The 18,491-nt window shown below is 49.2% G+C and overlaps 1 protein-coding gene across 2 annotated transcripts in view; it reads right to left on the bottom strand.

The window, feature by feature from the left end:
• The window catches only part of FRMPD2 (FERM and PDZ domain containing 2), a 117,640-nt gene that overhangs the window by 15,797 nt on the left and 83,352 nt on the right, over window positions 1–18,491 (bottom strand). For both annotated transcript variants that reach the window (XM_063087344.1, XM_063087345.1), the window contains 9 exons: window positions 17,054–17,264; window positions 11,886–11,986; window positions 10,602–10,694; window positions 9,807–9,914; window positions 9,598–9,714; window positions 6,217–6,422; window positions 3,568–3,669; window positions 1,743–1,836; window positions 775–860 (listed from right to left, as the gene is read on the bottom strand). In XM_063087344.1, coding sequence (XP_062943414.1) covers window positions 775–860; window positions 1,743–1,836; window positions 3,568–3,669; window positions 6,217–6,422; window positions 9,598–9,714; window positions 9,807–9,914; window positions 10,602–10,694; window positions 11,886–11,986; window positions 17,054–17,264 — 1,118 coding nt within the window. The remainder of the gene's footprint in view (window positions 1–774; window positions 861–1,742; window positions 1,837–3,567; window positions 3,670–6,216; window positions 6,423–9,597; window positions 9,715–9,806; window positions 9,915–10,601; window positions 10,695–11,885; window positions 11,987–17,053; window positions 17,265–18,491) is intronic.

Raw genomic sequence — 18,491 nt, 5'->3', positions numbered from 1 at the left:
TTGCAGCATAAACCGGAAGACTGCTTTGGAAAAGGAAAAAAAGAGTCTAGAACTCCTCCCCATGCTTTGCTAGAAGTGCCCTCAGGAATCCTTTCTGTCTTTGCTGACTTCTCAGCTGCCAAGAGAGGACGACGCCAGCTCTGTGGCTCAGGACACTGGAGCAAGTAAATGCTCCCACCCTCAGGCAGAGGATAGAACACAGTGGGGTGACATCGAGATACTGCCTGGGCACTGCACGAAGTAAGGAGTATGTAATAGATGAGCATCTCCGCTTCAGTGTCCTGAATTTCTTCCTCATTGTGATGAAAAGGATCCCAGGATGGCTGACCCGGGCCCTGGTGGGCATAGACACAGGGTGATGGGGAATGGCATGAACTGGGGGGTGGGGTTGGAGGGATCCTCTGCAAAGGTAGGGTGGCAAGAGGGCTGGGAGCAGAGGGATGCACTGGACAGCAGGGCGTGGGTAAGCAGCCAGAGCCAGCTCTGTTCTGCTGTCTGATTCCAGAATCTAGGCAAGCGACAAGTAGCTTTTCCAAGGCTATTTATATGGGGTGAGCTTTTCTGCTTAGAAACATCCGTCTGCTACTTCCTGGGTTTCCCATCCCCACAGAAAGTGGTGGTAACAGGAAGAAGTAAAAGAGAAAAATACAGATGGAGAAGAAAGTCTTGTTTTGTTCCCTGCCTGCCTTCCTCCCTCCCTGAGGTGTGTGGCTTCTCATGCTGTCCAGGAAAGCTCTAGAAGGTAGGGAAGTTCCCCCATGATTGTACACTCACCTGCCCAGGACCCTTGAGGCACTGCACAGCTTGCTTGTGGGTGAGGCCACACAGATTCACTCCATCCACCTGCAGGAGCCGGTCACCTGGGGACGGGACAGATGTCATGTCCTGGGCTCCTGGGGCTGCAGGAAGGACTCTTCTGCGAGGCCCTGCCCAGTACCCTCCACGCAACCTCAAGGAGTGGGGTGGGCAGCAGGGCTGCCAGGGTCCCTATGGCATCAGCAGGCATCAGGCCAGCTGCCTCTCTGAACACCTGGCCCCCTCCTTCCGAGACTCATAGCGGATCGGTGATGTAAAAGCCCTTCTGTATTGGCTCACAGGATGGTGGAGCCGGCTCTGTTCTACCTTATCCTTTCTCCTGTTTTCCTGTGAAACTGTTTTTTAAAAGCATTTTCAATTTGCTTGGGGGTAGTATTTATATCTCCAGAATGGTTTTTTGTTTGTTTGTTTGTTTGTTTCCAAGAAGGTCAGGGAGACATGGGTGATGCCAGAACACTAGAATTCTAGGGGAAACGGAGATAAGTAGGATCCTAGGTGCCATTTTTGGCTCAATTCTGGCAGTTTTGTGGAAAATAAAAATCACCTTCTTCCTTCAGAGCAGCAGGACATGAGGAAAGGCAGAGAGAAGGCTCACTGGTGTCCCCGGCTCTAAAGGAGGGGCACCAATGCCAGCTCTGCCCTCCAGGGGAAGCTCTGCCTTCTCCCATGATGGCCAAGCAGCAGCGAGCTTGGTCCACATCTCCTACTATCACGCCATGCCTCCCAAAGTAAAGTGCAGCTGTAAACGCTCGACCCACAGTGACCTATCAAGTGGGTAGGGCACGTTAAATCATCTCCCCTTCAGCTGAGGGAAGCATGACCTGGACAGGCCACTGTGTGCACCAGGTTTCAGAGTGGGATGGGGGCAAGGCCTGGAGGGCTCTACCCCATGGAACACAGGTCCCCAGCATGACTCCATGGCTCACCCTGCAGGATCTGCCCTTCCCTGGCTGCCGGCCCCCCAGGAACGATGGATTTCACGTAGATCCCTCCGTAGAGCACACTTGTGTTAATGCCACCCTGAAAAACACAATGAAAACTTACCACCCGCCCGCCCCTTCCTGGGGGGCCTCCCCAACTTCCCTAAGGTATCCCCCACCTGCCCACCATCTACCCCATTACCTCATCTCTGTCTGGCACTATCTTCTATATTCGCTTGTTTAGACTATATTGTCCATCAAGCAGTAAGGTTAGGCGCCCATAAGGAGTGTAACCACACAAGCTGCCACCAGCATCCCCAGCCCGGCACTGCACGTGTCAGGTGCTCAGTTACTAGTCCTGATGATGCACAAGGTCTCTCTACAGGCAGCAACAACAGGCCTGTTGTTCAAGCTACAGGCCTGAAGGCTTGTGCCTGGCATGTCTTGGGTGCTCGTGTTCGTTTGCGGATGTGAAAATAGAATTAAAGTACACAGTATTCTGCAACTTACTTTTTTTTAACATAACGATAGATCATGAACACCCTGCAGGTCAGTAGATCAAGATCTAATTCTTGTCTTTTTCTTCTAATTTATTATAGGCATGTATGCACATATGAGGGCACTTCAAAAAGACAGTGGCAAAATAGAATTAAAAGATATATAAATCTTTCCATGAACTTCTTGAAACACCCTCATACATAAACATGTTTTTACATCAATGGATATACATCATTCTTGTGCAGTTATTTTCTTCCTCTTCTTTTTTGTATGCTCCTCTTTACCCTTTCCTGCCTCCACCTCCCAACCCCACCACAGACAACAGCTTAATAACTTTTAACAACTGGGTATCTATTTGTATATCCTTCTGTACTTTTCTCATCTAATCATACATAAAGAGTTAAAGACAAGTCAGGCTAAGATTTAAGTACGGACACCCAAGCTGGTCAGTAGAATGACCCTAAGGCCCAGTGGAATTTTATTTAACTTAACCAAGACTCATTTGAAACCAGACTTCTCAGAATCGATAACACAAAACCTGAAGGCGACTGGGCAAGTCTCTCCAGCCTCTTACTGTCCTCCCCACACGCCAGCCACAGACGTGAACTTGGAGTCTAGCCTTGTTGGTGGGCTTCTGCCTTCCCCCGTATCTAGCTTCTTCCGTTTCAGTTTAGAGAGACGTGCTGAACTCGCATGAGGATGATGCTGTTCTCCCTTGCCAGTCAGACGGTAACTCAGCTCCACTTCAGACCACTATTTGGTGGCCTTTGTTTCTTACTAACAAACACAGATAAATATTCAAACTCACCTAAGCCATATGTTTCCCCAAAGCAGGGATCATTTGCACAGATCTCTACATCTTGCTTTCTTGCTTAATGGGTGCCTCATGGACATGGTTCCATGTGGCCGGAGCTAGCTCTGATTCATTTGTTTCAATGGCAGCAGCTTCCTATCTGTGTATACCTTTCCTCAGCTGATCCGTAGTCACTTTTTCCCGTGTTTTTGCCTCTGTAAACAACACTATATTAAACGCCTTTGCATATACAGCCTTACTTACTGGGACTCATTCTTTTTCTATGGACAAAGGACATGTGAATTCTTCATTGTACCAGTTGTTGCCAGATCACCTTCCTACCCAAGGCTGCCCCGTGTCTCCCAGTTTGTCTTTAAACTCTCATTCCTCACTGCAGGCCCTCACCGACCCTCTTAGTCCACCCACTCCACGCATCCTGCTTGTACACAACAAGCACATTATCAGAGGTTGCTCTCTGAGCAGAATGCCCACCAAGGCATCTTTTTTAGCTGCTTTTCAAGCTTTCCTAACAAGTCTTACAGTCACGCTGAATCCAAGCGTTCCATCTTCTTTAACCAGTTCCACAAAGTAGATTTCACTGGCATTGGCTTCTGAAAGTGGTAGACAAGAAGAACCAGCGTCCTGCCCCAAACAAACAAAAATAAAGAAGGCATGAGGCATTGCCCCGTCTAAGCAGAGGGCACCTCTCTGGGCTCCACCTGCTCTAAGGAGCAGGCAAAACTGTGCCAGTAAGAGCATGAGCTTTAGGGCTGGGCCGACAGGCAATTCACTTCCAGCTTCATCAGTCCCTACACATATGACCTTGGACAAGTCTCTCAGTCTCTCCAGCCTCAGTTTCCCAATCCATAAAACTGGCCTGAGAGACCCCCTCCTAACCCTATGATTGTGAATGTGCCCAGCACCTAGCAGGGTCTCAATAAATGTAGCTTCCCTCCTGTCTCCACTCACGTTGCAAAATCCATACTAGAACTGAAGCTATCCAGGTCCTTCCTGGTAGCTTCGTTTCTGACACCAGCCAAGTGATGGCATGCTGGATACCAGATCCACAGCAGCTTCTTGAGGCAGAAGAAAACCTCAGGAGGACTTTTAATCACTCCCAGCAAGAGTTGCCATTAGGTCTCTACTTTACAATGATTGGTTGAATGCTTTAGGGAAGGACAAAAGAGAAAAATTGTCTACCACGTACCACATTTTGCTTGGCCCTGAGACAATAACCATGTAGGATGTGTTCATTCATTTGTCCAGTCGTGCAACAACATTAATTGAACATATTACATGCCGTGCACTATGCAGGATGCTGGGGAGATGGCAGTGGTAGGACATACCTGCAGTATTGAATTACTATCTAGTGGGGGAGAGACTTTTAACAAACAGATTCCCAACCGATTAACCCATAATCATTGTGATAGTAAGTGTGGATGTGATGAAGTGCATGTGATCACCCAGAGGCTCAGAGACGTACATCCACGCAGATAGCTCTTCACGGGATGGGCTGTCCAGGTGAGTGCCGTGGCCTGTTAGGAAGGTGCTAACATTTGTGGAGCCCTACTGCATTCCGGATCCTGGTGAGAGGACATGCTGCCCCAAAATATGGCACCTTGGCATACTGAACAGTTTAAGCTGGAGGATTTGAGAGACTGCATGTGCAGGAAGGTCTCCCTGACCATCCTCCACCCTTACTCCCCTGCAGCTGGTCATAAAATCTAGGAAGGGTTTTCTGACCTTCCCCTGAAGCAGGGTATAAATCCTCATGTGAGAGGAGCCCTCCCTATGCCTGGAGGAAAGGAGCAGCCTTATTTCCGAAGACAAGGGCCACAGAGAGGAATCCGAACAAACAGGCCTTGCTAAGTTCCCCCAGTTCACTCTGCCCTTCGTCCTATCACATTTCTTGACCACTCTCCACTCTTCATCAACCCTACCATAAAACACACTCGGGGGTAACTGTTTCTTCAGGTCTCGATTTCTTATAAAGGCTCACGTGTCATGTAAAACTCACATTAAATACATGTGTGAGCTTTGCTCTTGTTAATCTGTCTTTCGTTACAGGGGCCCCAGCCAGTGAACCTAAGATGGACAGAAGGAGAAGATATCTCCCCTGCCCTACTCTGGACACAGCTCTTTTGTCTCCACTGCTCTGTGGACAGACATCGTTACTCTTATTCTTAAAAAAAGAGAAATGAGGTTGAGAAAGGTGGGATAACTTGCCTTTTTCAACCAGAATGAGGAGGTGCGCACGCTCAGCCTGGGTAAGGGAGGAGAGTTAACACAAGGCCTGTTTGCAGAGGTGTTGCAGCCTTTGGAGAAACCGGTAAGCACCCCGGGGCTAGAAACAGTGGAGGCGTTACCACCCCTGGGCCTGAGGAGCAAGAAGAAGGAGTGGTTGATGGAACCTAGGGAGTAGTTCCATGGCAAAGACCACCTGATAGGAGCTGTGCTCTGCAGTACAGGGACACAGCCAACCTGTGCCAGCAGAGGAAGAGCATGACAAGCCTGTCTCACTCATCCCCCAGCTGCAGGCTCCCACAGGGGTCTCTCGTGGGCAGAACCAATCAGAAGACAGAGAACTGACACAGTCCCTGAACGTCAGCTGTGCAGGGCCCAGAGCAGATTGGAGAGGCCAGAGAGTGGGTCTGGAGGAGTCAAGGGAGACCACCCAATCCAGCATCCGAGGACACAGCTGGGGGTCGGCAGAGCTGGGACTGAAGCATGTGGCCCTCTGTACAGCAAAGCCAGATTTTATCCTCTTTCTTCACGGGGTGGTGGTCAAGGGCAAAGCCACTGAGTTGCCAGCTTGAGGACCAATTCAAGTCCAAGAATATGAGATGCCTGACTGCCCACGCCTCACCCTCGGCAGCAATCTCCTGATGTTGTTCTTACCAGTAACAATTATAATTAGTGACTACAGACACTGGAGGCTCCAACACTGAGCCCTGTCCCTGGGCACTGCCCTCTGCCTTTTCCCCTTCATGGTCTTCTCAGCAACCAGGCAGTGCAGGCATTCATTTCCATTTTATAGGTGAGGATCCTGAGGGGCAGAGGAGACAAGTAACCTCCAGCCACCTGACATGGCAAACAGAGAACAAGGAAGGACTTGGGAGCCAGCTGTTAGACTCCATAGCCTGTTCTCTTTCCTCCAAATTCTAGAAAGTGAACCAAGGGGATGATTACCTTTAATGACAGAGGGGAAAGCTGAGGCCTCAACCCAGGCATTAAGCTCTGTTCCTGAGTCATTTCTGGCTCTCCAGTATTTCTGTCCTGGTCTTGCATGGGTGATGACAGACTGCCCAAGTGTCCACTGCTTAGGATGTCTGTAGAGAAGGCCCCAGAACTGGCCATGCTGTTCTTTTCCTCACTTGAGGTGTTTCCACAAACACCTATAAAAACAAGCCAAGAAGTGAACATCTCTGTGTGGGCACAGCTTTTTCGTCCAGTGACAGAGGGACTTCTTATAGCTGCTGGGAGCAGTATGGATTTAGCACCTCATGAAGGTTACTGCACTTAGAATAGCAGAAAGAGAGATTCTGGATGTATTTAGAAACCTAAATAGTATGTATGTGACCCAACTATGAAAACACGGGAACAGTGGAAGTTAACAATGCCAGCTCCTCCATATTAAGCTCCTGCCACGTGATGGACACCATCACATATATATATATATATATATATATATATATACATCTTCCCATCTTCTCAACAGACTCACCAGGAAGGTGTCGTCCTAGTTCAAACATGAGAAAACAGAGTCAAAATGATTAAGTCACTCGCCCCAAATCCCATTACCAGCTGCTCTTAAATCCAGCTGCTGTGGTGCTGCTCTTAAATTTAGCTTCTTCCTCTCCCAGAGACCCCAGTGAGCACATCTGTAATTAGCATGTGGTCCAAAGACCACAGGGTGACTTAGTAATAACCAGACTGTGGTCCCTGTGGGTGAAGGCTGGGCCACCGATTTCTGTTTATCCCATGTCTGACCCAGGACCTGGCACAAAACAGAGAAGAGAACATGAGATCAGGAATCAATAGGTAAAACCCTGGGCCAGGTAGTTCACATTCCTGGACCTCCATTTCCTTATATCTAAGATAGAGATTATATCAATATCAATAATATTGTAGGGTTGGTGAAGCTTAGAAATTACATACAAAGGATTTTACATATATAGAGAGATAAAGACACATATTTATATAAACATATATGTGAGTGTTCTCTCATATATGAGGGTACTTCAAAAAGTTTGTGGAAAATGGAATTAAAAGATAATACACATCTTTCCATGAACTTTTTGTAGACGGCTCATGTATATATATCCAACTTAGTATATGGTAGGTTCCCAATAAATGTACCTACTGTTAATAAGTTAATATTGGCTGCTCAACAAACATATGTGGGAGGAATGCAGAAAGTTCGACTTTCCTTAGGCCTAGACATACAAACAAACGAGTAGCTTTACTACTTTGATACAGACCCGTTGGCCCCCAGGGAACTGCCCAGACTCACATGTTTAATGAATTTGATCTGAATAAATTTGACTTAGTGAATTTGATATTAATTATTTAAATATGAAGGTAGCTAGCAGGGAGAGATGGGGCTGCCGTCTCGCTCACAGGCCGCCCCGCTCACAGGCCACCCCGCTCACAGGCCACCCCGCTCATAGGCTACCCCGCTCACAGGCCACCCCGCTCACAGGCCGCCCCGCTCACAGGCCACCCCGCTCACAGGCCACCCTGCTCACAGGCCGCCCCGCTCACAGGCCACCCTGCTCACAGGCCACCCCGCTCTTGTCCTCCTGTAGTACCGTGAGCGCTTGCTCGTGCTCCCCCACACCCCCACGAGAGACAAGAATGGGACTTCTGACTGAACTGAAAAGTCAGCCTGTGCAATTTGCATTCTGACTATAGAAATGCAAGCTAGGAGACCTTCTCTGGGTAATTAAAATTCAATTTAGTGTAGTTGTGATGGCTGTTCTTGATGGGCATGTTATCTGCCTGGCCCTGACCTCCAATCTAGACCGGCTGCCTCAACAGCAGCCTAACCAGACAGAAAGTCACGGCACTCAAGTCTCTGCCCACAGAGACCCAGCCAGCACCCCTGTGGGGACATCTTCCTCCAGCAATGGCCCAGCTGGTTGAGAAACCCAAGTGTGCTGAAGGCAGCACTCCCAGCAGGTGGCTGGGGCCTTTTGGTGAAAGGACACGTAATTCCCAGATATTGTGGGAAGCCCATTGCCTGGAATTCTAATGTGAGAATATAGTTTGAGCAATGCAGACTTTGGATGCCAGGTTTTGACACTCCCCATCTCAGTAGTCCATCCTCGGACCACACTGAATTGAGACCCCATCACCCACATTGTGTCTCTGGACAACAAAGTGATGGTTTGACTGCCCCTCTCAGTGGAGGGTGTGGAGGAAAACGCAGGGGGTGCTGAACTACCGCAGGAAGGAGAGTGGTGATGCTGGCCAATGCACAGAGAGATGGAGAGCCAGAGGCCAGCAGTGTGGACATGCTGTGGCCAGCCCCTGGGGCAGCTCTGATCACAGGATGAAAGGTGCATGGCTGAGGCCCCAGTGTTGCCACCTCCCACCCCACGTGGCTCCTGGACCGGGAGCGGCTGCAATGCCTGGAAAAGCTATCTGGTGACTGTGTGTACATGTGCAAGAGTGGAGAGTGTGCATGGTTTTCAGAGGACAAGGCAAATGGGGTGCCTGCATTTAGAACCTAGAAAATGCTGGCTGGTGGGATATGAAGCATTTCTGTACACAAGGGGAAGTTGTACAATGTCCTGGAGTATGAGGACAGAATGCACGAGCCTGAACTTGCAGGCAGTCTGCTGTTAACTTGCAGGATCATCCAACCAAAAAGCAGTGATGGTCCCAGGTAACCACGGAGGGAAGATGCTGTTCTCTCCCCATGACCTCCAGCAAGCCCCCCAAACATACCCCAAATAAATAATAATACTATTCTTTGATATAGGTAGCTGTTGCTCTCTAATCCTTATCTAAAAGATGAAGAAAAGCATCTTTTTAAAAACAACTTTACTGTTTGGTTTGATCTGTAACCTTCACACCAAGCAAGAACAGCATGCATGCCATGCAAATTCAGCTTCAAAAACATTCCTCTATTTCCTTCCTGGCTCATTGCTACACTTAAACCCAAACCATGGAGCAGCCACTTTCAGTAAGGACTTGGGTGACAATTAGAACGTCCTTCTGCCATGCAAGGACAGTAGGCAGAAAAACTCACACTGGGCGTACCCAGCCATGTCTAATGAAGAACTATGAGCGAGTTGCTCACTTTCAGCAGGACAAGCAATGGTAGAGCTCATTCTGCCCCGACGCCACACAGCTCACTGATTTACGTCACTACGTTGCTTCTTTGCAAGCCACTGCCACAAGGAAAGCAATACAGAAAGCAATACAGTCGACACGGACTTAACCTCACAGCCCTGAGGTTGCCCCACATCATTACCACAGGGTATTACCATTAGTACCCCGTGGTAATAATGTGCTCCTGAAAACAGGAGGCTCTTCAGCTTCTGGAAGCAGGTGAAAACATACCTTTTGACTGAGAAATGATTAATTCTATGTTGTCGGGAGAATTCTGAATCATTCTAACAGCCATGTTGAACGTGAAGCCCTCCAGACTGATGTGATTCAAGGCTAAAATCTGCCCTCCTGGAAAAATAAAATGTCTCAATAAACCCATCAAGGAACTAAGAAAGAGCAATTCCTTAAAGCAGCATGTCTGACAATTTAAAAAGATGTACCTGGTTTAATCTTTTTAGCTTTTTCTGCTGGTCCCCCAGGAATAATAGAAGATATAAAAATGCCAGGGTCAGCTTGGCCAACATCCTCTCCCTCATTAATGACGAAACCTATAATCCAAGATGATATTTAATGATAAGATGATCCTTGATTTAGCAGCTCAGAGAGGTTAGGTTATTTGCCTGAGATCACACAGCTGCCAAGTGGCATTAGCTGACATTTGCACCCAGGTCCTCTGATCCTCAAACAGTAGATCCTCTCTACGCTGCCATGATAGATGGAGAAAAGTGGATTGCTCCCCATTGGTAAGCACAGCTAATGCTAGGAACACAGCCCACCAAAGTGCACGGGATTTTGCCCCAGTGGACACTCAGAGATAGAAAAGAATGACTTTTAATCAAGTACCCTGTCTCAGTATCTTGCTTCTTATATGGTTTTTAGGGTCTTAGAATGTGGCCAATAGTAAGAGGTGAGAACGATCAACTGTTCTTCCTTATCACTAAGACCGGACATGCACTACAGGTTTTTACGTTGTATTAGGGGAAGAAATCTTTTTCTAGCTTGTGCTTAGATGCACCCGAGGATGTATCAGGCCTAAAAGGAAAACTGTAACCCAAAAGTCCCATTACTCTCTAGGGACACTCAAAGAGAGAAAGAAGCAGAAATTATCACTTTAAAAGGCAAATTGGGAGAAGAGGGGCAGGAAAGGGAGTAAAAAATTCAAAAGAGGAAAATGTCCCACACCTCCCTCTGCCCAGCAGTACAGCGTGGGTCGCACCTGCAGGCTGCCCTCTTACCAAAACCACGGTGTGGATCACGGTTCAGTGTCACACACACAATTTCTCGACCTAGTTCAGCTATAAATGTCTTTCTCTTGTTATTCTGTGACCCTAGAATGGAATCAAAGCACCATATTGTGATTTTCCCCAAAATTGCTTGGGACCTAACACTAAAGGGTTAACAGTATTTTACACACACACACACACACACACACACACACACACACACACACACGTACACACCTGAAAGCAAAAGTAGTTCACATTTAATCTCTCAACAATGCTGGGAATGGACCTCTGAACACATACATCCGATGAGCCCCTCTTGGTCAGTGTTGGTCAAGTTTGGGCTAAAAGAACAGAGGTTAGGATAGGGTGGGCCGTGGTGCTTGTTTTCTCTGTGACTTGCCATTACTATTTTTTTCTACATTTGTCTTGAGACAAGACAGAAGATGAGCAGTAATGTTATTCCTGGCAATGAAAACTACAACTAAAACTAAACACTGAGATGAGACAGCAAAGCCTTCCCATCTCAGGCCTCTTATAACCAGAGGGCGCTAGGAGCTGGCAGCCCAGCTCTGCCCAGCCGTGCTTCCCCGTCTCGGACCTTGGAGGAGACTCAAAGCACAGCCCCGAGGTTGCCCCATGCAGCTGCAGTTCTAGGTGGGGCACTTCAGTGCCTGTCACAGTGCATATGGGGAAAATCCCCAAATGGTGGCCCACTGACTCGGTGGTTCCACATCTGTCCCTCCCCCAGGGACCACGGTGCAAGTTGGCAGACGGTTAATGGTAAAGAGCTACCTGGTGGTATTCCAGATCCAGCCCCCAGGCTTTGTGCTCAGCAAGCATAAATATTTTCCCTAGTTATGGAATCTCTTTGTGTTTACATTCAACAGGGAACCTGTGAGGAGGAGGAATGACAGAAAAAGTACTGTCCACCCTGCTCGTGTTTTCTGGTGAATGCTGGGAGTTGACATTCTGGGCCTGTGTGAAGAAGCATCACTAAAAGGGAGGGTGCCTTTTCCAAATGTACCGCTCCATAGCGGGTGCTCCTCATTCTGGAACAGAGTGCGGGGAGCCCCTGCACCAAAGTGAATGCATTTCAGATCAATGTACCCAGCCAAAGCCAAATGTTGGCTGGGAGAGCTCTTTCTGACCATAAGTGGTTTTGAAAATAATTTAAAAACAAAAAGAATATGAATATTGTATGGAGAGAAAAATGAAGTAGTGACAAAGGACTTAAAGCAAGTGTCACATGGAAGGTTTCCTTTACCCCAAACCTGTCCCAAACCTGGCCCATACCCGTGCGCACACTGTTAGCAGGTGGCCCAGAGAGAGGGTCACAAGTCATTGGCTTCTGGATCAAACAGATGCTCTCCAGCTGCTCCCGGCCAGTGCAGAGGCTGCAGAGAAAGGCGACAGAGAAGATGAGGTGACTGAAGAGGCAACTTCTTGGCACTTCTGAGTATAGATGGTGGCCTGGGGAAGGCAGCCTCATTCCCACGGGTCCATACACAGACCCCATCAAGGGCTGCTCTGGTTACCCTTTAGGGTTTCTGTCTCAGAGAGGACACTGCAGGCACCTGGGCTTTGTATGAACCTCCCACTCTCCACCTTTGGGTAGGATATGCACCTGTTCAAAACCTCCATTTCCTTAGCTGTAAAATAGGAAGACTATTTCTATTTCCCAGGATTGTGATGGCACCAAAATGACTGCACCAGCACTCTTAGTGGGTCCTTGTGTTTTGTTGTTTGCTCTTGTTTGTAGCCAAAGGACTTTAGCCAGGGCCAGGCACTCTCCAGCACCCCATCCATGATGTGCCCTGAGGGCTGCACACAGCCACTTACCTGCTTGATCCTGGCGGGTGTCTGGGTTGGGTGCCCCCTGATCATACCACCCTGCAAATAAAAACTTTTCACGCAGGCTTCCAACTGGTCTTGGCTGAATGTACAGCATTCTAGTAAACAAACAGTGTTCTAGCCCTAGGAGAATGATGAACCCAGTGACGGCCCTGCCCTACCCCTAGGGCCTGCTCTGCCCAGAAACACACTACACTCAGAGATGAGCAGAGCAGAGAGAGACAAGGAAGGACAGATGCAAAGCGGTGGCTGCTCAGAGCCCTGCAAAAGGCCGGCACTGGGCCTCCAGGAGGGCCAACCTTCTGAACAAATCCAGCTCCCCTTGGTAACCTGGACTGTCCCCAGCCCCAGTGAGCCCACACCTGCCCACTGCTTTGGGCATCTGGACCATGGCAGGGCATGCCGGTGTGGGCAGCTCCCCATGGGCCCTCTCGCTGAATCTCAAGTAGTGATGCCAGGGGCTCTGCATGGAGCCTGGCACAGTTCAAAGGGGCCGGAGCTAGAAATGGCAGACAGGAGTGATGGGGGAGAGGTGAGTGTAGCGTGGGGGCACTTTGGAGGTTAGGGATGGGCCCCATTCTGACCCTGCTCCCGTCTATGCTTGCACGGCAGCAAGATCAGCCCAAGTTCATTGAGAACCTATAAAGTGTCAGGCCTGGGCTGGTGAGGCACTGAGGCTAAGAGGGTCAATCAGACGTGGGCCCTGCCCTCTGGGAACTGCCAGCTGCTGGAGGTGTGGGGTAGATGACTTCCGTGCCATGGAGAGCCCACCAAAGTGCCCAGGGAGAGGACTGCTCATGGCTTCAGAGGGAGGAGAAATTCTAGCAGCCTGGGAGGAGGAGAGAAAGGCTACCAGGATGAGGTGGCATTGGGTGGGCCTTTGGAGAAAAGGAAGGGCTTACTGCCCCCCAGTTTCCATGGCTCACATCACCTGGGCCGTACATGCAAAACTCTATCATTTAAAAGCTATTTACTGCCATCAGAAAAGGACAAATACTCTAATGAGTCCACTTACATGAGGTGCTGAGAGACGTCACATTCACAGCAGAAAGCGGAATGGTGCTTGCCGGGGGCTGGGGGGATGGGAGCTAGTGTTTAAGGGGTACAGAGTTGCGTTTGGGGAGGTGAAAAGACTTCTGTGGACGACTTTGGTGATGGGCACACGACAATGTGAATGTACTAAATGCCACTGAACTGGGCACTTAAAATGGTTAAGATGGTAAACACTATGTTATGTGTATTTTGCACAATTAGAAAAAAATAAGTGCAAATCCAAAGACGTCCATCTACTGAAAGCCTCCCATGCTCACCTTGGAGCTGAGGATACAACAAGCACACTACTCGTCTGGGAAGTTCAGTGTTTCACAGGACAGATAAAAGCAGGTGGGTGTCGGGGTGAAGGGGGAAACGGGGTTCCCTAAATGGAGCCAGTGGTGGGGAGGAGCCACCCCTTGGCCTGGGGAGGTCAGGAAAGGCTTCAGAGAAGCAGCGACATGAAGCAGGTGGCCAGCTCCTAAGCGGGGAGGGGGCTGTGCACACCAGGGTTGGTACCCCACCAGCACCTAAGGGTGCTCACAAACAGCACCGGCCATGGGGTCCCTGCTGCTCAGAGTGAATGTCTGCAGGCAGTGCCACCCTTCCCGTCCTGGCTCAGCCCTCCCGCCGTGTGCCCAGGCTCCAGGCCAACAGCAGATCCTGGAAACAGGGCATGTGCCTTCTTTCTGCCAGCCTGTGAGCACCAGCAGGCAGCGGCTGTGTCCGTCCTGCTCACTGTTGAATCCTCGGCACCTAGCCCAGGGCTGGAACACAGCAGGTGCTCAACTAATTTTTCTAGCAAGACTAACGAGGCCTTTGCCCAAGGTGTTCCTCCCCTCACTCTCTCTGAGCCCAAAATTGGTCAAAGTCTGATGTCACATCCCGCACGTGGCCTTCCCCAATCCCCTTACTTGGAAACTGCCTCACCCCTGAGGGAGCCATAGCACTGAATCTGTGCCTGCCTCAAACGTTCACCCCATCTGTCCCTGTTAAGAGGATCTCTGTTCCTAGAGACTAGCGGGGAGGACACCAGCATCAGGACACTCACCACAGACTCAGCGTTTTATAACATGGTTTAATTCCTACACCCACCCAGCCAGGTGGGTGTTACTATTATCACCACTGGATGAATGAGCAAACTGAGGCATGGGCATGTAAATAACTCGCTCAGTAACACTCAGCACTAGACGCTGAGCAGGTATTGGTGATGGGCTTCCCCGACACGGATTGCTCCAGAACCCTGCCTGAAGGGGACCTTCAGCTGAGTCATCTTTGCACCATAGCAGAGATGCTGAACATCTCATCTGCATCACAGAGATCAACGGTGCCCCACAGACACCGCCACAGGCCTTGGCCCCCCTCAGACTTTGGCCACAGCTGGGGTGGGCAGCTCCATGCGTGCTCAGCCTTAGTCTGTGCTGACAACTTCCCGCCTCAGATGTCCTTCTCTTTCTACCCAAGCTTCTGTACACTTTGGGAGCCCCTCCTCCCCACTCCCACTACACACCTTACCCCAAAGTCTGGGAGAGTCAACCCCTCCCACAGTTGCCTTCAACCAGAGGGGCGGCAGCTGGCAAGCGTGCACCTCCGGCCTGCAGGTGGACAAGGCTGTTGGCCTGCTGTATGCTGCATGGTGCATCGAGCCTGCTGTCTGTCCAGCTGCCTCACCATCCCCGGCCCGTGCAGACTGTGCCTCCATCCCCAGTCCCCTCTCCAGCCCACTGCTTCTTACTCACACCACTCCACAAAAACTCACCTGCACCGAAGCCACTGACTCAGGCTGTATTCCCAGGGACCTTCCAGATAGCCAAGGACTCAAAAAGCAAGTCCTTACATTTCCCTTTTCACCTAAGGGTTACTGGTAACCTCTGAAGTGAGTTATTAAAGATTGTGAAAATTTGTAAACTAAAATTAGAGCAGTTCCAGAGTTTACTGAGAACTCTAATGCAGCTTTCTAGCAAGAAGGCCAGCCACCAAGCCACGTGCAAGGTCCCTACTGTGCACAGCCACTGGCAGGTAACTGGAAGTCCCACCACCCTCAGGCAGGATACTTTGCAGTCAAGATATTCTCAAGGTGGCCTTGAGTCAGTCACATGTCTTCTTCTGTCTTTTAAACCCTGAAGGGCTATAAAGTACCATTAGTTTCGGTGACAGATGAAAGACAGCCACAAATCCCTCGACACTCCTACATCAAGAGATGAGTCTATTTCTGCTCCTTTTGGATCTGTGCTAATCTGTGACTACTGTAACCAAGAGGACAGTGGAAGTGATGCCCTGCTGGCTGCAGGCCCAGACTTTAGGAGGACGGGCAGCCTCTCTTTGGCTCCTGGAAGCCTGAGCTGTCATGCAGACCTGTGCTGGAGGGGAACACAAGAGCCGCATCCAGGCCATCCTCGTCAAGAGGCCAGGCATGTGCGTGAAGTTGTCTTGGGCACCCCAGGCCAGACCAGCCCTTGTTGAGTGCTGCCGTGACTCCAGCCAGTACTGCCTGAAGCAGAACTCCCAACTGAGCTCCGCCTGAATTTCTAACCCAGAAAATTGAGGAATGAGATAACAACATGGTTGTTGTTTTAAGTCACTGCACTTTGGGGTAGTTTGTCACACAGCAGTAGATGCTCGGAACAGTCTTGCTTCACCATTATTGGTTTAGTTTACGGTGCATAGTGACGCACATTTGCATCAGCAGAATTTGGGGCAATAATTTTCTAAGAATGACTTTAAGAGAGAGAGATATACATGAATTCCAGTTCAAATGAGTTATCCACACCCTCTTGCTGAAGGAATGTATAACTCATCCCCCAAAACAGCTCCTACAGCAACCTTTGCTGGTCATGTGCTGCCTGTGAATCTGTGCTATTCATATAACTTGCAGCGTAAGTGTAATCCAAGTTCTAGGCTATTTTTAAATTTATGGATAATTGTTTCATAATGTGAAGTTGCATTTATAGGCTCATTATTTTCACATACAAATTTAATCACAAGCAATCCATCAGTACGGAAGGTGCACAGTGTAGAGGTTAGGAGCGTGGTCTCCAGGGCCAGCTGCGCGTGTTTGAATGCTAACCCCTCGGTTTTACTCCGCAGAGCTGTGAAGGTTAAATCAGTTGATGTGCACAGAGCTTAGAACCACAATAAGACCAAGTAAGCTCGCTGCAACTTGCTTATTTTATCCTCTTCTGTGTCACATTATCACCTAGTTCTTTAGGAGGATGTGCACAGAGCTCAGAACCACAATAAGACCAAGTAAGCTTGCTGCAACTTGCTTATTTTATCCTCTTCTGTGTCACATTATCACCTAGTTCTTTAGGAGGATGTGCACAGAGCTCAGAACCACAATGAGACCAAGTAAGCTCGCTGCAACTTGCTTATTTTATCCTCTTCTGTGTCACATTATCACCTAGTTCTTTAGGAGCAGCATAGCAGGGGCAACGAGATGTTTGCCACATAGTGTTTAGCACAGACTTAGCTCATGGCTGGCCTTCAGACACCTTTGAACAATTTGTTCAGGCTCAGACCATTCCAGAGCACCAAGTACATGGTGGTTTGGGCCCAGAGAACAAATGCATCATACCCACCTGCCCCCGATTCCTTCTGCCCCAGCCACCCTGCTGGCCTCCATGGGCAGGTGATCCAGCGAGGAGCTCAGCAGGCTTCCCATGGCATCCTGCAGCTTGGGCGCAAACAACGCGTCTTCAGAGCACGACAATCTCTGAATCCAAGTGAGAAAGTTGGAAGGGGCCTTGTGTGCAGGACCCAAATTGGCCATTTGCACAAACGTATTGTGATCTGAATTTGGAGAGAAAAAGATAAACATACACACACACAAGAATGATGCTGGTTCCATTGCTCTTGGAGCAGGCAACACATCTCCGGCCCCAGGCTCTCCTCTCCCTGTTCTTTCTCTGCTATTTCACCTCTTGTGGAGTTCTTGTGATTAGCCCTGGGAATGAAAGTCCTCCTAATTAGCACTTGCTAATGAAAGGAGCCTCAGAAACATAAGAAGGCAGAGACCAGATGCTCTCTCTCTCCTGGAACTGACAGCACCGGGAGCCAAGGAGGCTGCCGGGATGGGCACTAACCCAAGAGCATTCATGGGAATGTTAGACTCCATCAGTGCATGCTATGAAATCAGTTGCCACCAGCCCAGTCTGCTTCCACACCTACAAACCTGTCCTTGCAAACGTTCTTGTGACAAATGGGCCTTCAGATCACGGGCCTCCAACATTAGGCTCTGCCCTGTGGAATACTCTTTCATCTCTACACAGTGTAGTTTGCCCTGGCAATAGCATGTAATGTAAGACCCTGTTTCCTGAAGTATGAATTCATATCACGTCGCTGGGCCCCAGCTTTGATGCTTCCCTTTGTCCTTCAGGCAGAGAGGTTTAATAAACGACTCTGATGAAGCCCTGAGCTTGAGAAGACGGACGGGCATGGCTCCCAGTTCACTATTCGTATTGTTCACAGAAAACTGGGATTTCATAAATAGATATCTTAAGTTAATGAGGCTTTACAAAAAGCCAAGTTAGTATTTTGAAACGGGAAAACGACAATGATATTCTGACCATCTGCTCCTTGCTAAAATCAAGAAGGAAAGAATGGGTGTGCACATGGTACTGGTGCAGCTCCAGTTTTCTGTGTGTGTGTGTGTGTGTGTGTGTGTGTCTGTGGTGTGTGGTATGTATGTGTGGCATGTGTGTGTGGTGTGTGTGGTGTGGTGTGTGTGTGTGGCATGTGTGTGTGTCTGGTGTGTCTGTGGTGTGTGGTATATGTGTGTGTGGCATGTATGTAGTGTGTGTGGTGTGGTGTGTGAGATGTGGGGTGTGTGTGTGGTGTGTGTGGTGCATGTGTGTGGTATACGTGTGAGGTGTATGTGGTGTGTGTGTTTGTGTGTGTGTAGTGTGATGTGTGGTATGTGTAGTGGGTATGTGTTGTGGTGTATGTGTGTGTATGTGTCTGTCTGTGTAGTGCAGGGGGTGTATAGTGTGATGTGTGTGGTGTGTGTGTGGTGCGTGT

The sequence above is a fragment of the Cynocephalus volans genome, chromosome 2 (assembly GCF_027409185.1).
Source record: "Cynocephalus volans isolate mCynVol1 chromosome 2, mCynVol1.pri, whole genome shotgun sequence".
Lineage (NCBI taxonomy): Eukaryota > Metazoa > Chordata > Mammalia > Dermoptera > Cynocephalidae > Cynocephalus > Cynocephalus volans.
The sequence above is the reverse complement of the archived record's forward strand: the minus strand, read 5'-3'. Positions and strand labels throughout refer to the sequence as shown.